General features: G+C 44.9%; 1 protein-coding gene and 2 long non-coding RNA genes across 4 annotated transcripts; 2 read left to right on the top strand and 1 right to left on the bottom strand.

Annotated features, from left to right (window-relative positions):
• The first annotated feature begins 286 nt into the window (after positions 1 to 286).
• Positions 287 to 19,214, top strand: LOC110492651 (SRSF protein kinase 1). 2 transcript variants are annotated; one of them, XM_036947695.1, is made up of 15 exons: positions 287 to 399; positions 1,094 to 1,148; positions 4,552 to 4,688; positions 5,142 to 5,250; positions 5,457 to 5,544; positions 5,720 to 5,914; positions 6,482 to 6,647; positions 6,776 to 6,801; positions 6,951 to 7,185; positions 7,492 to 7,977; positions 8,161 to 8,261; positions 8,531 to 8,638; positions 9,128 to 9,197; positions 18,569 to 18,661; positions 18,927 to 19,214. In XM_036947695.1, exons 1-15 carry the CDS (start codon positions 387 to 389, stop codon positions 19,112 to 19,114), a joined length of 2,070 nt encoding a protein of 689 aa, XP_036803590.1. In that variant the 5' UTR covers positions 287 to 386; the 3' UTR covers positions 19,115 to 19,214. The 2 variants fall into 2 exon arrangements, with proteins under 2 accessions (XP_036803590.1, XP_036803591.1); XM_036947696.1 differs by having other exon boundaries at positions 289 to 399; positions 7,492 to 7,965.
• On the top strand, positions 13,144 to 14,305 carry LOC118939580. The gene is made up of 3 exons (XR_005036616.1): positions 13,144 to 13,275; positions 13,330 to 13,627; positions 13,861 to 14,305. It is a non-coding gene; the product is annotated as an uncharacterized LOC118939580 (long non-coding RNA).
• On the bottom strand, positions 13,185 to 13,823 carry LOC118939579. The gene is made up of 3 exons (XR_005036615.1): positions 13,794 to 13,823; positions 13,502 to 13,620; positions 13,185 to 13,268 (listed from the first exon to the last, which is right to left on the bottom strand). It is a non-coding gene; the product is annotated as an uncharacterized LOC118939579 (long non-coding RNA).
• Positions 19,215 to 20,344: the final 1,130 nt, after the last annotated feature.

Raw genomic sequence — 20,344 nt, forward strand, 5'->3', positions numbered from 1 at the left:
AATTTATCACGTCAATGTCACCATGTAAAGCTGAAACTCCCACCCACAACCTGGTGATTTAGAAGGCCCTGTGTAGATTGTATTTTCAACCAGCAACTACTGTATCAGCGAATAACACTGAACTTTTTCAAGCTTTTACAGTGTTAGTTTTATCAGCTGCTGTACAATATGACATAAAACACAGGAAAAACGTATTTTGACTGCACTGGGCCTTAACATAAAAAATAAAAAATGTTGGATAAAATATATGTTTTTAAGTCAGTTGTTGACTTTGCAATGTTGAAACGCGGGCTTTTAATCTGAAGGTTTCCTTATTGCCATACTATAGTGACGTCATCGTTTGTGCTGCTGGTAGAACGAACGTCTCTGAAACTACCGGATCCAACATGGAGAGAAAAGGTAATCTTCATAAAGACACAAAATACAAACGTTTAATCAGTTGTGTGTTAACATATTAATAACAAATGTCAATGGATGTCGTTTTTTTAAAAAGTGACAGTTCATTATATCGACAATCTTTATGTACGAAGTGTTTTGTGGAACTGCATCTCTTGCTAAGCTGAACGCATTGGCTCAGCTAGCTACCTTTATACTAACTAATTAGCACCGTCAACCTGACCCTACAATCATGTCTAACTGCTATTTCATGTGCTTTTCATGGAAAAAGTAATTGAGTAAACGTGGAGGGAATAATGCAATATTTATACGACAGATCTTCAGTGAACGTTGGTGCCAAACATCTCAGTGGCTCTTCCTGTTTTTTTTAAAAAGAGGACGTTACTGAATATTTTCAATCACTGTCTTCACTTTTGTAAATACGAACCAGAATTGAATTCCTTTCTGTTTTCTGCGACAATAGCTAACAAATGTTTGCTAACGTTAGCTAGCTAGCTAATCATTTATTTGATATACCTCAGTCAGCTTTCAAATGTCTTTGGCTAACTAACGTTAGCTAGCTAGCACATAACGTTCAACCCAGATGAAGAAACATATAGCTCCTAAAATACTGGTTCACCAGAAATGGGATAGTTAAGTTAGCTAGATATTGAATAAATGTGTGTTTAAAAAAAAAAAAAATCCTTTGCATTTACAGTTCTAGCACTTCAGGCAAGGAAGAAGAGGGCGAAAGCAAAGAAGTCGAGCAAGAAGTGAGTAATTGTGTTAGCATGTCTCGCTACATTTGACACAGGACATTTAGTTTGACCATAAGCATTGAATCACGTTTCCATTGGGTCCTGAAAAAGGACTGACTGTGGTCCGGCATGTCGACGAGAGCCACAATTATTACCACACTTCACTTGCGGCAGATGTCGTGATGTCGTGTATTTTTAGTTTTTAATAAATTGTCAGTTGCCTGTCAAATTCAAGTACACCCGTTTTCTATCACATACCATAAGCACCAGTTAATTCTTTATTTAGGAATGAAACTATATGAGATGTTGTATGAAAAATGCAATGAAAGTTGTTTTTTGTTGTTGTGTGAAATTTCGGGTAAAGACTTTAGATGGCACCTGTCCCTCGTTTCCATAGCAGCAGTTAATTTGTTGGCTTTGAGTGTGTCTGGTTTATTCTCTGTCGTCAGAAGGAATGCAGCATATCTGGAAATGTAATGAGCTAATAACGTCTATTTACATAGTGACACAAACTTCCCATCACATCAGTGTATGGTATCGTGTGTGTGTGTGTGAGACCACGACACGTCTAAGGTAGATATGGACATCTGAATGCGTAGAGCAGGGCTACTCCTGGTGCACCAAATGCACTTCTGGGTTTTGTTTCCATCGGATTGTTAATTTGCACGCAGTTAATTGGTGTCCTAGGCCTACACTAAATCAGTCCCTAAGTAGGAGGCGAGATTGAAAGCTGGCAGAAGTGTAACTGGCCTCGAGGGCCTGATTTTTGAGTAGCACCTGCACAAAGTTTAGTACAAATGTAGGTGACACTGGGCCTGCCCTGAACAAAAATATGCCTAAAAATAAAAATCCTATAACACCCATTTTCAATATTCTGAATGATGTTGAGTATTTTAGTTAATGTTCCTCTAGAACGGATTGAGATCTCTGTGGTTTACCCAACAACAGCCGAGCCAACCCACACTATGCCAGCAGACATCCTTTCTGTAGGCCCGATATTATGTAATGCCTAGCTGTTGTGCTGCTATTTAGAGCAGCAGGAGAACGATGAAGTCCTCAGCACGGGCCAGCTGAAGCACAACGTTATGAATAAGGGAAAACGCCCTGCCCTTGAAGTTGTTATTCGTTTGTCACTTCCTCCTTTTGCTGACCTAAACCATGCTAAATCATTTATAAATCATTCATAAATCACATTTTAAACATTACATAAGCAAAATGACTCAAGTTAATGTTGTCCTTCAAAACAATGGATTCGCAAACTGTAGTCATCCTATGTATATGTGTGAACATTGTTTTATAGAGGATTATGCAATGGGTGGGTCTAATCCTGAATGCTGATTGGTTAAAACCGCATTCCAGCTGGTGTCTAGTCCAGAAATTACAACCGGCTAAATTTATGGCGTTGTAATGCCTATTTACTCTTCAATCTGACTGCGCAATCCACTGTCTCATCAGCCCAGCCAGGCAATTTATAAACTTGATCTCTAGATTAAAAATCATCTAAACTAACATTTTAGTTTTCAACAGAGATTTGTATAAACCTTGATGTCTGTCTCTCTGACATCTGCAACATTGTTTCAATATTCAAATTCGATCTCCGGTTGTCCCACAGTAATAATCTTGTTGGGATGAGACCATTTAGGTAGGCAGCTTTTGTCAGCCAACCATGAATCAGCATCATTTTTCTGGATATATTCAAAGAACTATCAATGGAAAACAGGTCAAATTAAATAGTGTAGCTAGTTTGCTTTCCAGCTTCAGTTTGAAGTGATTGTGTTAGCTGTGTTGTTGACTAGCTCCTCTGAACAACAGTGTCTTGACTAGAGAGCACATTTTCTATGCCAGGCTAAATCGCACCTCGTTAGCTCATTGTTACGGATGTATCAAAATAAATGTAACTAGAAAACAGCTTATGCAAATGCACTGCTTTGCTGTTATTCTGGCTGCACTTTTTGACGTGACTTAAGTTAGCCATAGTTGGCTTATCTAGCAATGCAAGGGATAAGGTCGTTGCCAGCCAGTATGGCAATGGAATATTTAGAACAAACGACGGGGTCGCGTCTTTGGCAACCAAACCGAGAGAACGAACGACCAGCCGGCTTGGGTAACGATTTGTGTCGGAACTTTATATTGTGGAAGGATGAATTGGTATGAATATATTTATCATAATGTTTTTAATGAAAATATGTAAATATTTTTTTTTATATTTGGATATGTAAGTCATTGTATAAAAGTCATAATGCCCTCAAAGCCGGTGTTTGGAGGATATATCAGCATCCCCCTCACATCTGATTGGTTTGAAGGGCATTCTAGAGCGTGCATTATTTCCCTTTATAAACTGGGTGGTTAGATCCTTGAATGCTGATTGGCTGACAGCCGTGGTATATCAGACCATATACCAAAGGTATGACAAAACATTTATTTTTGCTGCTCTAATTAAGTTGGTAATCAGTTTATATTCGCAACAACAATAAGGCAACACAGCTAAGGGCTGTGTCCAGGCACTCGGTGATGCGTTCTGCCTAAGAACAGTTCTTAGCCATAGTATATTGGCCATATACCACAACCCCTCATGCCTTATTGCTAAAATAACACAGTATATTTCACGTTAGAATTCAATGTCTATAGTTCATTCTTCCATGTTTGGGGCTGCTTTTGAAAGCAAAACCCGAAACATTATTGGCGTTGTTGAATTCAATTTTCATAATGGCAAGCTATAGGACTGATGATTTGGTTAGCTAAACTAGCAAGTGTGTTGGTTTGGTTACCAAGGCAACTACGGTAGCTGTATCTAGTTAAACGTTCCAGCTACTTCAGCGGATGTTGAACACGTTTCTAGACGCCAATGTGTTAAAGTTATAGCCATGGTATAAAAGGCATAATCACCTCGGGGCTCTATGCGTTCTCTGGAAAATAATGCAACTCGGTAGAATATTGTTCACTATCTTCCATAGAACGCCTAGCCCCCCCCCCCCCCCCCCCTACACACACACACACACACACTGATTATCCCTTACAGTTAGTGGGCTGTCACTCTACTGTGAGATGTCGTGAATGGAAAGGGTGACAGTCCTGTATTAAATGCCATGCAAGTATCACTCGTTTCTTGGAAAATGTCACGTTTTCTCTGGAAAAATGGTTATAGAATGTAGATCTGATACAGTGCTGTTATACAACAACATATCATCTTAGTGCCATTAGTAATATACATTAGTAGGTCTTCCAGAAATACCCAAATGTTTTGTCATGTATTATTTTCTGTGACTGAAAATATATTATTGAAACGAGTTCCACTCGTGATTTTTAAGGAAAGAGGGAAAAGTTGAACACTGAACAGTATTGGTAAATATTGTCACAGCCTGTGCCAAGTGCTCAGGAAGAAGGTCTCTAACCATTGTTATGCGTGTCCTCCATCCAGACAGCCAGCCCACCCCAGGGGTGCAGCACCCCAGCAGCAGTCCCAGCCAGAGGCCTCTCCCCAGGAACCAGATGAGCCTGAGGAGATCTTAGGCTCTGATGATGAGGAGCAGGAGGATCCCAATGACTACTGCAAGGGTGAGGGGATGACTGCGGCGAGGGTGAGGGGATGACTGCGGCGAGGGTGAGGGGATGACTGCGGTGAGGGTGAGGGGATGACTGCGGCGAGGGTGAGGGGATGACTGCGGCGAGGGTGAGGGGTGTGACAATGATGAAGTGCCCTAGCTAGTCTCTAGGGAGTTCCTGCGGTGTCTGCTTTCTTTCTGAGTTCTGGCTGTGTGGATAGAACTGACCAGAAAGTTACGTTCCTTGCCACTGGTTTCAGGCAGAGCCAAGAGTTTAAAGTTGGCAAAGTCAACCAACTCATTGTATGACTATTTAAAAGTAGAATGTTATTTAATTATTAGTCCTCTCTAGTTATAATACATGAACTTGGGAGTCAACATGCTTATTTAGGTTATTTTGGACTTTAGGGCTGAGCCAATGACTCATTTGAATGATGTTCTCTATCTCCCTCTGCTGCGTGTCTAGGTGGCTACCACCATGTGAAGATAGGAGACCTGTTCAATGGGAGGTACCATGTGATCAGGAAGCTGGGCTGGGGACACTTCTCCACTGTGTGGCTGGCTTGGGACATTCAGTAAGATCACTTCTCATATCATTGTCTGTGAAGGCCTGAGACTGCATCACACTAGATTCAGATCAACACATCCTCACAATACCAGAAGCAGTATTTGTTAAATCAACTTTTTTGTTGCTGAAATAATCCTATATTGCATAGAATCAAACATACATCGTCTTCTGTGTCAGCTTGACTGACTGACTGACTGACTGTTTGTTTTGTAGGGTGAAGAGGTTTGTGGCTATGAAAGTGGTGAAGAGTGCAGAGCATTACACAGAGACGGCTGTAGATGAGATCAAACTGCTCAGATCTGTGAGTATTAACTTGGTCAATCATACTCACCAGCATGACGTCAGCCTGATATTGTCATCTGTAAAAATGCTTCCTTTTCTTCCTTGTCCCTTTTCTTCCTTGTCCATTTCAGACATTTTGTTCTGATAAGTTTTTATTTCATTTCCTGTTTTCTTTTTGTTGTTGTGGTTCGTAGGTGAGAAACACGGACCCTGACGACCCCAAGAGGGAGATGGTGGTTCAGCTACTGGATGACTTCAAGATCTCCGGCATCAACGGGACTCATGTGTGCATGGTGTTTGAGGTGCTGGGGCACCACCTACTGAAGTGGATCATCAAGTCCAACTACCAGGGCCTTCCACTGCCCTGCGTCAAGACCATCATACGACAGGTAATACCACAGGGCGTAGTCCTCCATACCGTGGCTATCCAAACCTAATCCTAGACCTGGTTGCTGATCGGGATTGGGGTCAGTTCCATATCAATTCAGCAAGTGAATTAAGATTCCTTATTTCCTCCATTGAAAAGCAATGAATTGAAATTGAATTGGCACCAACCCTGCTACTGATCCTTCACCTCATTGACCTTGTAAAGATTCATTTAAAAACGATTCAGTCCTATTTTTTTTGAATGTCTCATTTACTTATCTACTTACGCTATCACATGACCTCTGGCTGAAGGGAAATTGATTTCCAGACTTCCTTGACCAATGACCAAGAGGGATGGGGCTAGTATTACTGAGTGGTGCAGCGGTCTGAAGCTCTAGAGGCTTCAATACAGCCCCACCCTGGTTCGATCTCGGGCTGTATCACAACCCGGCTGTAATCAGGAGTCCCATAGTGCGGCGGTGTCTGGGTTTAGGGGAGGGTTTGGCCGGGCTAGGACGTCATTGTAAATAAGAATTTGTTTCTTAACTGACTTGCCTAGTTAAATAAAATAATTGGTGCCCATTGTGCAGGTTCTCCAGGGGTTGGACTACCTTCACACCAAGTGTGAGATCATCCACACTGACATCAAGCCAGAGAACATCCTGTTGACGGTGAATGAGCCGTACGTGAGGAGGCTGGCCGCGGAGGCCACAGAGTGGCAGAAAGCAGGGGCTCCCCCTCCCTCAGGGTCCGCAGGTAAGGGTTAAGTCCATGCACTCCACAGACGCCAGCACACAGACAGCAGCACTCGTGCAAAAGTTTCCCCGAAATACGGTACTTTGGTGTACGTGAAGTATGTTGATTTAACTTTGTTCTATTTTCAGTCAGCACAGCTCCAGCTCCAAAAGCAGTAAGTCTCCCCTTTTCACTCATTGCCCTTTTCTTACAATTTCAGCCATTCAGTGTTACTGTGCTACTGCAACCACAACCCGTAGCTATTGTATTCAGTAAACCCTGTTGACGTCTGTCCTGTCCGTCCTGCTTCTTCCTCCTCTCCAGACGACCAAAATGTCCAAGAACAAGAAGAAGAAATTAAAGAAGAAGCAGAAGCGTCAGGCGGAGCTGTTGGAGAAGTGCATTCTGGATCTGGAGGAGATGGAGAAGGCTCCGGAGAGGGAGGAGGAGGATGACGAAGAGGATCCGGAGTCTCCCGTATCTCCCAAGCAGCAGCGGCCATATTGTGCTCCTCTCAGACAAGTCTCCTTACAGGAAGTAGCCAGCCAAGACACAGCAGGTGACTTTCTGTAATTCAATTCAATACTACTTTGTCACTCAAGGGGACGTTAGTATTTTTCAATCATGGGCCTGTAGATCCACACTGGGTTGTACAGGCTTTTTGCTCAGCAGTGATGTACCTGATTCAACTAATCTACTAATTATCAAGCCCTTGATTAGTTGAACCAGCTGAGCTGGGACAAAAAAGCCTGCACACCCAGTTGGGTCTCCCAGATTAGGATTAAGAACACAGAATTAGACTAATTAGAAGGGAACTACTAGTCCAGCCTCCACTAGATCTTCTGTTATTTTCTCATTTACCCAGGATGCATTGCGGGTGCGGAGGTGACGTGGTTAGGACCAGAAGGGATAATAACAGACGCAGAAGTGAACTGTAACGGCCTTCATCCTGAGGCAGGGGACAATGAAACGGAGGAGAGGAAGGCACAGTGGAGAGAGCAAGACCAACACAACGGCAACGTAGACCAAACAGGGGATTGTCCTCTTCTTCAGGAGTCTCCACCACTTCGACCCGTGTATAACGGCCTGGTGTCCCCGGATACCCCAGAGAGTGAGGAGGGGAGTGGAGCACCGACCAGGAAGGAGGCTGAAATAAAGACTAAAGCATCCAAGACTGAGACGAAAAGCTTTGGTGGCCGGGAGGAGCTATCGTCGGAGGAGCAGAAGAATCAGGAAAGGAGTCAAGTGGAAGTCACAGAGGAGGCGCAGGGCAGGAGTCGTGGAGAGGAGGTGCTGGAGAACGTCCAGTATGGAGGAGAACAGGAGAGTCTGAAGGATGGTGAGAAGACGGGTATTAAAAATCACACATTTGTTTATTTAAACGGGCGGATTTTGGATTATTATGCTAATTAGATTTTGGTGTGGGCGTCGACTACAGTACGTTGTTGTATTCCTTCTTTATTTGACGGTCAGATCAGTGTTGTAATGGCAGGTTGCTGAGTTTCTCTCTCTCTCTCTCTCTCTCTCGATACAGCCAAATTAGCAGCGGGGAACCTCCTGGTGAACCCTCTGGAGCCACTCAACGCAGACAGACTGAAGGTCAAGATAGCAGACCTGGGCAACGCCTGCTGGCTGGTGAGTATCTGTGTGCAGATGACCTAAGGGATTTCTTGCTTAAGTCTTCCCCTGTCATTCATGTCGCCTACCTGCTTGCTTGAGTTTGCGAATGGAATAATCCCCCCCCAAAAAAATCAACCCCCCCCCCCCAGCTGCCACTCTATACAGGCTCAATCAAATGTGGAAAGTAATTTTGTATTTATTTTTTAAACACTGCTTGAACCCAGTTCTGCAATAGCAGTCTCATTGACCTGGCTCCCCCTTGTCCCTTTCTCTCTACTCCGCAGCACAAGCACTTTACGGAAGACATCCAGACGAGACAGTACCGTTCTCTAGAGGTGCTCATAGGGTCTGGCTACAACACACCAGCTGACATATGGAGTACAGCCTGCATGGTAAGACTGGACAACAACACACTTTACATTCAAATAAAACAACATTTTAAAACCAGTAAATAAACAGAAAGTAGAAGACATTAATTTAGTTATTTCTTGGATGGATTGCGACCCTACGACGGACTAGAATTCCCTTTTGCTAGCCTAGTGAATTTCCCCACTTGGAATAATTAAGCAATAAGGCATGAGGGAGTGTGGTATATGGCCAATATACCACGGCTAAAGGGCTGTTCTTACAAACGACGCAACGCGGAGTGCCTGGATACATTGGCCATATACCACAAACCGCTGAGGAGCCTTATTGCTATTATAAACTGGTTGCCAATGTAATTAGAGCAGTAAAAATAAATGTTTTGTCATACCTGTGCTATACGGTCTGATATACCACGGCTGTCAGCCAGTCAGATAATTGACTCTGATGGACACGGTCTGCTTCCTGCCATTAGGCTGTCTGTGTTTTGTTGTTGTTTATTGTGTCCTTCTCTGCAGGCGTTTGAGCTGGCCACTGGGGACTACTTGTTTGAGCCTCATTCCGGGGAAGATTACTCCAGGGACGAAGGTAGTTATGCAGCCGAATATTAATCTGCTTGATTTGAATATATGTTTAGTAGTCTAATTTTAGAAGGTTGCCTCTGTGCTAATCTTACATACCTGATTCTAATAATTAGCTGGCTTATCAGCTGAATCAGGTTATTTACAACTGGGGTTGGAGTTAAAACCTACAGGAGAGTAGCTCTCCAGGAACAGGGTTGAAGAGCCCTGGTGTGAACCTACAGGAGGGTAGCTCTCCAGGAACAGGGTTGAAGAGCCCTGGTGTGAACCTATAGGAGGGTAGCTCTCCAGGAACAGGGTTGGAGAGCCCTGGTGTGAACCTACAGGAGGGTAGCTCTCCAGGAACAGGGTTGGAGAGAGAGCCCTGGTGTGAACCTACAGGAGGGTAGCTCTCCAGGAACAGGGTTGGAGAGAGAGCCCTGGTGTGAACCTACAGGAGGGTAGCTCTCCAGGAACAGGGTTGAAGAGCCCTGCTGTGAACCTACAGGAGGGTAGCTCTCCAGGAACAGGGTTGGAAAGCCCTGGTGTGAACCTACAGGAGGGTAGCTCTCCAGGAACAGGGTTGGAGGGCCCTGGTGTGAACCTACAGGAGTGTAGCTCTCCAGGAACAGGGTTGGAAAGCCCTGGTGTGAACCTACAGGAGGGTAGCTCTCCAGGAACAGGGTTGAAGAGCCCTGCTGTGAACCTACAGGAGGGTAGCTCTCCAGGAACAGGGTTGGAAAGCCCTGGTGTGAACCTACAGGAGGGTAGCTCTCCAGGAACAGGGTTGGAGGGCCCTGGTGTGAACCTACAGGAGTGTAGCTCTCCAGGAACAGGGTTGAAGAGCCCTGGCCTACAGAGAAGAGCTGTTTTGGATTATTGGCATTAACCCGTTTGCATACTGTGAAATGCCTTCCGAAATATTAATAGGTTTTCATTCAATCTCTTCTTGTCACTTTGGGATTTTACTTGGTCCTAAATATTCATGAATGCATTAATGATTTAAAAACCAAGAGTTATACAATATGGTGAGTACAATACTGTGCAATGCATTTCTTGGTACAATATTGATTAGTAGTCTAGTTGACAGTAAAGACTACAGTGATTTTGTAATTGGTTTAATAGCCATCTGGACACATTGTTTTAGCAGGTGTCAGCTAGCCTGGGCCTGTTCATTACTGTAGCCATCTGGTCTATCATTGTCATACCATGTGTTTAATAGGAGAGATTAAGTTGTTGACTATAGAACGTTGTGTATATATATATGTCAGCTATAGTCAAATCCTAAAGGGCCAGTTTCCCAGATTATTTTAAAGCCTTGACTTGGACTGGAAAGTAATGTTCAGATTTTAAAAACCTGCTACCTGTTATTATGAACCTATCCACGCCTCTTTTACAGATTTTCTGCTATGTAATAACCTGCTATGTGTTAATTAACCTATCCACCCCTCTTTTACAGCTTTTCTGTTACGTAATAACCTGCTATGTTAACCTATCCACCCATCTTTTACAGCTTTTCTGTTACGTAATAACCTGCTATGTGTTAATTAACCTATCCACCCATCTTTTACAGCTTTTCTGCTATGTAATAACCTGCTATGTTAACCTATCCACGCCTCTTTTACAGCTTTTCTGTTACGTAATAACCTGCTATGTTAACCTATCCACGCCTCTTTTACAGCTTTTCTGTTACGTAATAACCTGCTATGTTAACCTATCCACGCCTCTTTTACAGCTTTTCTGTTACGTAATAACCTGCTATGTGTTAATTAACCTATCCACCCTCTTTTACAGCTTTTCTGTTACGTAATAACCTGCTATGTGTTAATTAACCTATCCACGCCTCTTTTACAGCTTTTCTGCTATGTAATAACCTGCTATGTGTTAATTAACCTATCCACCCTCTTTTACAGCTTTTCTGTTACGTAATAACCTGCTATGTGTTAATTAACCTATCCACCCTCTTTTACAGCTTTTCTGTTACGTAATAACCTGCTATGTGTTAATTAACCTATCCACCCTCTTTTACAGCTTTTCTGTTACGTAATAACCTGCTATGTGTTAATTAACCTATCCACCCTCTTTTACAGCTTTTCTGTTACGTAATAACCTGCTATGTGTTAATTAACCTATCCACCCTCTTTTACAGCTTTTCTGTTACGTAATAACCTGCTATGTGTTAATTAACCTATCCACCCCTCTTTTACAGCTTTTCTGTTACGTAATAACCTGCTATGTGTTAATTAACCTATCCACCCTCTTTTACAGCTTTTCTGTTACGTAATAACCTGCTATGTGTTAATTAACCTATCCACCCTCTTTTACAGCTTTTCTGTTACGTAATAACCTGCTATGTGTTAATTAACCTATCCACGCCTCTTTTACAGCTTTTCTGCTATGTAATAACCTGCTATGTGTTAATTAACCTATCCACCCATCTTTTACAGCTTTTCTGCTATGTAATAACCTGCTATGTTAACCTATCCACGCCTCTTTTACAGCTTTTCTGTTACGTAATAACCTGCTATGTTAACCTATCCACGCCTCTTTTACAGCTTTTCTGTTACGTAATAACCTGCTATGTGTTAATTAACCTATCCACCCTCTTTTACAGCTTTTCTGTTACGTAATAACCTGCTATGTGTTAATTAACCTATCCACCCTCTTTTACAGCTTTTCTGTTACGTAATAACCTGCTATGTGTTAATTAACCTATCCACCCTCTTTTACAGCTTTTCTGCTATGTAATAACCTGCTATGTGTTAATTAACCTATCCACGCCTCTTTTACAGCTTTTCTGCTATGTAATAACCTGCTAGGTGTTAATTAACCTATCCACCCTCTTTTACAGCTTTTCTGTTACGTAATAACCTGCTATGTTAACCAATCCACCCTCTTTTACAGATTTTCTGCTATGTAATAACCTGCTATGTGTTAATTAACCTATCCACGCCTCTTTTACAGCTTTTCTGCTATGTAATAACCTGCTAGGTGTTAATTAACCTATCCACGCCTCTTTTACAGCTTTTCTGCTATGTAATAACCTGCTAGGTGTTAATTAACCTATCCACGCCTCTTTTACAGCTTTTCTGTTACGTAATAACCTGCTATGTGTTAATTAACCTATCCACCCATCTTTTACAGCTTTTCTGCTATGTAATAACCTGCTATGTTAACCTATCCACGCCTCTTTTACAGCTTTTCTGCTATGTAATAACCTGCTAGGTGTTAATTAACCTATCCACGCCTCTTTTACAGCTTTTCTGCTATGTAATAACCTGCTAGGTGTTAATTAACCTATCCACGCCTCTTTTACAGCTTTTCTGTTACGTAATAACCTGCTATGTGTTAATTAACCTATCCACGCCTCTTTTACAGCTTTTCTGCTACGTAATAACCTGCTATGTGTTAATTAACCTATCCACCCTCTTTTACAGCTTTTCTGCTATGTAATAACCTGCTATGTTAACCTATCCACGCCTCTTTTACAGATTTTCTGTTACGTAATAACCTGCTATGTGTTAATTAACCTATCCACCCTCTTTTACAGCTTTTCTGTTACGTAATAACCTGCTATGTTAACCTATCCACGCCTCTTTTACAGATTTTCTGTTACGTAATAAGCTGCTATGTGTTAATTAACCTATCCACGCCTCTTTTACAGCTTTTCTGCTACGTAATAACCTGCTATGTGTTAATTAACCTATCCACCCTCTTTTACAGCTTTTCTGCTATGTAATAACCTGCTATGTGTTAATTAACCTATCCACCCATCTTTTACAGCTTTTCTGTTACGTAATAACCTGCTATGTGTTAATTAACCTATCCACCCATCTTTTACAGCTTTTCTGTTACGTAATAAGCTGCTAGGTGTTAATTAACCTATCCACCCTCTTTTACAGCTTTTCTGTTACGTAATAACCTGCTATGTGTTAATTAACCTATCCACCCTCTTTTACAGCTTTTCTGTTACGTAATAACCTGCTATGTGTTAATTAACCTATCCACCCTCTTTTACAGCTTTTCTGTTACGTAATAACCTGCTATGTGTTAATTAACCTATCCACCCTCTTTTACAGCTTTTCTGTTACGTAATAACCTGCTATGTTAACCTATCCACGCCTCTTTTACAGCTTTTCTGTTACGTAATAAGCTGCTAGGTGTTAATTAACCTATCCACCCTCTTTTACAGCTTTTCTGTTACGTAATAACCTGCTATGTGTTAATTAACCTATCCACCCATCTTTTACAGCTTTTCTGTTACGTAATAACCTGCTATGTGTTAATTAACCTATCCACCCATCTTTTACAGCTTTTCTGTTACGTAATAACCTGCTATGTGTTAATTAACCTATCCACCCATCTTTTACAGCTTTTCTGTTACGTAATAACCTGCTATGTGTTAATTAACCTATCCACCCTCTTTTACAGCTTTTCTGTTACGTAATAACCTGCTATGTTAACCTATCCACCCCTCTTTTACAGATTTTCTGTTACGTAATAACCTGCTATGTGTTAATTAACCTATCCACGCCTCTTTTACAGATTTTCTGCTATGTAATAACCTGCTATGTGTTAATTAACCTATCCACCCTCTTTTACAGATTTTCTGTTACGTAATAACCTGCTATGTGTTAATTAACCTATCCACGCCTCTTTTACAGCTTTTCTGCTATGTAATAACCTGCTAGGTGTTAATTAACCTATCCACGCCTCTTTTACAGCTTTTCTGTTACGTAATAAGCTGCTAGGTGTTAATTAACCTATCCACCCTCTTTTACAGCTTTTCTGTTACGTAATAACCTGCTATGTGTTAATTAACCTATCCACCCTCTTTTACAGCTTTTCTGCTATGTAATAACCTGCTATGTTAACCTATCCACGCCTCTTTTACAGCTTTTCTGCTATGTAATAACCTGCTAGGTGTTTATTGGACATTATTGTTATGAGTAAATCTATGATCATGTGATGTTGAGTACCTACCTGCATTCCTGTGTTTATTTTCCCCCTCGTGACAATTGGAGCTATATTTCTGTCAACACTGCACATCCACTCCAGTTTCCCACGCCCTCTACTCTTCTGCCTCCTCCTTCTCCTCTTCCCTACGCCCTCTACTCGTCTGCCTCCTCCTTCTCCTCCTCCCTACGCCCTCTACTCATCTGCCTCCTCCTTCTCCTCCTCCCTACGCCCTCTACTCTTCTGCCTCCTCCTTCTCCTCCTCCCTACGCCCTCTACTACTCCTCCTTCTCCTCCTCCCCACACCCTCTACTCATCTGCCTCCTCCTTCTCCTCCTCCCCACGCCGTCTACTCATCTGCCTCCTCCTTCTCCTCCTCCCTACGCCCTCTACTCCTCCTCCTTCTCCTCCTCCCCACGCCCTCTACTCATCTGCCTCCTCCTCTTTCTCCTCCTCCCCACACCCTCTACTCATCTGCCTCCTCCTCCCCACACCCTCTACTCATCTGCCTCCTCCTTCTCCTCCTCCCCACGCCCTCTACTCATCTGCCTCCTCCTCCTTCTCCTCCTCCCTACGCCCTCTACTCCTCCTCCTTCTCCTCCTCCCCACGCCCTCTACTCATCTGCCTCCTCCTCCTTCTCCTCCTCCCCACACCCTCTACTCATCTGCCTCCTCCTCCTCCCCACGCCCTCTACTCATCTGCCTTCTCCTCCTCCCTACGCCCTCTACTCCTCCTCCTTCTCCTCCTCCCTACGCCCTCTACTCCTCCTCCTTCTCCTCCTCCCCACACCCTCTACTCTTCTGCCTCCTCCTTTTCCTCCTCCCTACGCCCTCTACTCATCTGCCTCCTCCTTCTCCTCCTCCCTACGCCCTCTACTCATCTGCCTCCTCCTCCTTCTCCTCCTCCCTACGCCCTCTACTCCTCCTCCTCCTCCTCCCCACACCCTCTACTCATCTGCCTCCTCCCCACACCCTCTACTCATCTGCCTCCTCCTTCTCCTCCTCCCCACACCCTCTACTCATCTGCCTCCTCCTTCTCCTCCTCCCCACACCCTCTACTCATCTGCCTCCTCCTCCCCACACCCTCTACTCATCTGCCTCCTCCTCCCCACACCCTCTACTCATCTGCCTCCTCCTTCTCCTCCTCCCCACGCCCTCTACTCATCTGCCTACTCCTCCTTCTCCTCCCTACGCCCTCTACTACTCCTCCTTCTCCTCCTCCCCACACCCTCTACTCATCTGCCTCCTCCTCCTTCTCCTCCTCCCCACACCCTCTACTCATCTGCCTCCTCCTTCTCCTCCTCCCCACACCCTCTACTCATCTGCCTCCTCCTTCTCCTCCTCCCTACACCCTCTACTCCTCCTCCTTCTCCTCCTCCCCACACCCTCTACTCATCTGCCTCCTCCTTCTCCTCCCTACGCCCTCTACTCATCTGCCTCCTCCTTCTCCTCCCTACGCCCTCTACTCGTCTGCCTCCTCCTTCTCCTCATCCCCACGCCCTCTACTCATCTGCCTTCTCCTCCTCCCTACGCCCTCTACTCATCTGCCTCCTCCTTCTCCTCCCTACGCCCTCTACTCATCTGCCTCCTCCTTCTCCTCCTCCCCACACCCTCTACTCATCTGCCTCCTCCTCCTTCTTCTCCTCTGCTAGGCTTTTTGCTCAGACTTGCGTATGTTGAGTAACTTTAATAAAAAAAATATATATATATATTTGGCACAGCTTGATTTGATTCAGTGGCACGTTAGGTATTTGCAGAGGTAGATGGAAGCTAGCCCAGGGCTAACTGTCATAAGCTACAGCTCTCCATCTGCTGCAGCCACGTGTTGACTACTCACACCTTGAACCTCAACACCTAGTTATAGATTGGCCCGACGTTGTGCGTGTGGACACGTATTACTCTACTTGTGAGTACCAGAAGTCCTTACAAGAATCATAAATAAGATAAAATGTAGAAGTTGAGGACAGTCCTCACTGTTTTTAAAGGCTATTATAGGGTTAGGTTTAGTGAAAATAGGATTTTGAATGTCAAGTATAGTAAGACATGTGAGTTGATCTGAGGATCTTCTAACTCCATGTCCATCTTTTAACTTACTGGCTTGTAATGTCTGCATGTAAGCAGACATTGTCTTCCTTCTGCTTTGTGACTTCAGTCTACTGAAACTAGTTTCTGCCGTAGAGATAAATCTACAGAGAGGATGGTGTTGAATGGATTATCGCTATGGTTTCTGACAGCTCTGTTCCAAAGACTGAAGGTGTTCAGTTGGCAAAGATACTGTGGTTGTCGTCTACATGTGCTTCATGTCATACTACGTTCTCGTTGTCTTAATAGTGTTTTATTTAAGCTATTACTTAACTAGGCAAGTCATTGAAGAACAAGTTGTTATTTACACCGGCCAAAACCGGACCAAGCTGGGCCAATTGTGTGCCGCCCTATGGGACTCATTCACGGCCAGTTGTGATACAGCCTGGACGCCTCTAGCGCTGAGATGCAGTGCCTTAGACCGCTGCGCCACTCGGGCGCCCCAAAATATGCTGCCGCTTGGCTCTGTTCTGCTTCTTTCTTCCTCTCTGCTTCTTCCTGGCTTTCTCTCTTCCTCCACTTTCTCATGTCTCTCTCTTTTATTTATGTATATATATATCTCTGATTTATTGAGTTGTTGGGGAAGTTCCCCACCACAATGAACAGAGTGGGAAATTCTCCCAGGAATGGTTCACCAGAAGCAGTACTGTGTGTCTGTGGCCAGCACTGGGGGGTGTGGGGAGGTAGAGCAGGCAAGGTCCTCTGACAGCGGTACTGTGTGTCTGTGGCCAGCACTGGGGGGTGTGGGGAGGTAGAGCAGGCAAGGTCCTCTGACAGCGGTACTGTGTGTCTGTGGCCAGCCCTGGTGGGTGTGGGGAGGTAGAGCAGGCAAGGTCCTCTGACAGCGCTACTGTGTGTCTGTGGCCAGCACTGGGGGGTGTGGGGAGGTAGAGCAGGCGAGGTCCTCTGACAGCGGTACTGTGTGGGGAGGTAGAGCAGGCAAGGTCCTCTGACAGCGGTACTGTGTGGGGAGGTAGAGCAGGCAAGGTCCTCTGACAGCGGTACTGTGTGGGGAGGTAGAGCAGGCAAGGTCCTCTGACAGCGGTACTGTGTGGGGAGGTAGAGCAGGCGAGGTCCTCTGACAGCGGTACTGTGTGGGGAGGTAGAGCAGGCAAGGTCCTCTGACAGCGGTACTGTGTGGGGAGGTAGAGCAGGCAAGGTCCTCTGACAGCGGTACTGTGTGGGGAGGTAGAGCAGGCAAGGTCCTCTGACAGCGGTACTGTGTGGGGAGGTAGAGCAGGCGAGGTCCTCTGACAGCGGTACTGTGTGGGGAGGTAGAGCAGGCGAGGTCCTCTGACAGCGGTACTGTGTGGGGAGGTAGAGCAGGCTCTCCTCTGAGAGCACCAGGAGACCCAACTGCTACATTCCAAATGTCAACACTTGTATACTACGTAGAATCAGAACCACTTTAAATTCAGTCTCTGTCATGTGAAGGTGTTCTCTACTTAGTTTTAGGCAGCGGTCTTTTTACTGTTTGACAGGTAGTTATAGAGATTGTACACCCCCAAAATAAAAGGGACTGTACACCCCCAAAATAAAAGGGACTGTGCACCCCCAAAATAAAAGGGACTGTGCACCCCCAAAATAAAAGGGACTGTGCACCCCCAAAATAAAAGGGACTGTGCACCCCCAAAATAAAAGGGACTGTACACCCCCAAAATAAAAGGGACTGTACACCCCCAAAATAAAAGGGACTGTACACCCCCAAAATAAAAGGGACTGTACACCCCCAAAATAAAAGGGACTGTGCACCCCCAAAATAAAAGGGACTGTGCACCCCCAAAATAAAAGGGACTGTACACCCCCAAAATAAAAGGGACTGTGCACCCCCAAAATAAAAGGGACTGTGCACCCCCAAAATAAAAGGGACTGTACACCCCCAAAATAAAAGGGACTGTACACCCCCAAAATAAAAGGGACTGTGCACCCCCAAAATAAAAGGGACTGTGCACCCCCAAAATAAAAGGGACTGTACACCCCCAAAATAAAAGGGACTGTGCACCCCCAAAATAAAAGGGACTGTACACCCCCAAAATAAAAGGGACTGTACACCCCCAAAATAAAAGGGACTGTGCACCCCCAAAATAAAAGGGACTGTACACCCCCAAAATAAAAGGGACTGTGCACCCCCAAAATAAAAGGGACTGTACACCCCCAAAATAAAAGGGACTGTACACCCCCAAAATAAAAGGGACTGTACACCCCCAAAATAAAAGGCGGGTTCCTCAGTGCTGTCAGACTGACCCCTTCACCCTCACCCGGGGTGGGCTTGTGACTGACTGGCACACCAAGTCTGATGACTCTGTTTGTCTCGTTCTCTTCTCTTCCCCTGGTTTCTTTCCTCTCGTTGTGTCTGTGCAGACCATATCGCATTGATCATCGAGCTGCTGGGGCAAGTCCCACACAAACTCGTAACAGCCGGGAGATATTCAAAGGATTTTTTCACCAAGAAAGGTAAAGAAAAGTGGTTATGTAAAGGTTTTTAAATGACCTTTCTCTCCTTTGTTGTACATCTATGCGTGTATTTCATAGTGCCAAAGTTTTTTGGGTTGGATTTTCTTGTATGGTGTAATGTGTGTGTGTGTGTGATGGTGGTGAGTCTTGTCGTGTGCTGTGGTGACGTGAAACCCTGTCTGACTGGCTGGCTGACTGCCGTCTCTCTCTCTCTGTCTAATCCTTCTATGTGTCTCTGACTATGACTGTCTCTTCTCTTTCCTAGGGGACCTGAAGCACATCACCAAGCTGAAGCCATGGGGGTTACTAGAGGTGCTGCAGGATAAGTACGAGTGGTCCAAAGAGGAGGCTGATTGTTTCGCTGACTTCCTCCTCCCCATGCTGGAGCTGGTACCAGAGAAGAGAGCCACGGCTGCAGACTGCCTGCGCCACCCCTGGATCGCCCCCCAGTGACGGCCCCCCAGTACTGCAATGCAAAACACCTAGGGCCTGTTCAGTCGACAAACGTTTTTGAATGTTGCAGCTAATTCGAATGACTGGAGCTGACTTAACTCATTTTTCTACTTGTCATTGAGGCATGTTTGTTCTCCGTTAAGGAGTTCTATCCGAACGTTCCATAACGTTTTGCCCTGCTGAATGCGGCCCGGCCTGGTTTGCCCCTGATGAAACCTTCCAACCACTGTAATGTAAAACCCTGGGGCTATGTTCAGGAGTATGTAACCTCCAGTAAGCCCAACTCCGGTCCTCCAGTAAAGCCCAACTCCGGTCCTCCAGTAAGCCCAACTCCGGTCCTCCAGTAAGCCCAACTCCGGTCCTCCAGTAAGCCCAACTCCGGTCCTCCAGTAAAGCCCAACTCCGGTCCTCCAGTAAAGCCCAACTCCGGTCCTCCAGTAATGCCCAACTCCGGTCCTCCAGTAAAGCCCAACTCCGGTCCACCAGTAAAGCCCAACTCCGGTCCTCCAGTAAAGCCCAACTCCGGTCCTCCAGTAAAGCCCAACTCCGGTCCTCCAGTAAAGCCCAACTCCGGTCCTCCAGTAAAGCCCAACTCCGGTCCTCCAGTAAAGCCCAACTCCGGTCCTCCAGTAAAGCCCAACTCCGGTCCTCCAGTAAAGCCCAACTCCGGTCCTCCAGTAAAGCCCAACTCCGGTCCTCCAGTAAAGCTCAACTCCGGTCCTCCAGTAAAGCTCAACTCCGGTCCTCCAGTAAAGCCCAACTCCGGTCCTCCAGTAAAGCCCAACTCCGGTCCTCCAGTAAAGCTCAACTCCGGTCCTCCAGTAAAGCTCAATTCCGGTCCTCCAGTAAAGCCCTACAGCAGCCTTTTGTTGTAGACCTGGACAAACACACCTGATACAGCTCACTGAGGACCTGATGAATAGTTGAATCAGGTGTGCTTATCTGAGAATGTGTACTGTTGTGGAGTTAGGAAATACTGTGCGAAATGACTCCAAATGTAAAAGTAGCGTTTCACGTCCCTGAATTACATCCCTAGATGTGGAGGCATCTGGCCACTGGGATGCAAATTAAACCTCTTGCAAGAGACTTGTTGCAACAGATCACTTTCCAATTGGATCATCTGAGAGATGGCTATTTATTTTTGGTTTATATTCTTACATTTTGTTCTTATTGTCATCATCAAGGACTCTTTGTCTTTTAAAAAAAATATTTGTTTCTCCTTTTTTCTTT

This window comes from Oncorhynchus mykiss, chromosome 16 (genome assembly GCF_013265735.2).
Source record: "Oncorhynchus mykiss isolate Arlee chromosome 16, USDA_OmykA_1.1, whole genome shotgun sequence".
Classification (NCBI taxonomy): domain Eukaryota; kingdom Metazoa; phylum Chordata; class Actinopteri; order Salmoniformes; family Salmonidae; genus Oncorhynchus; species Oncorhynchus mykiss.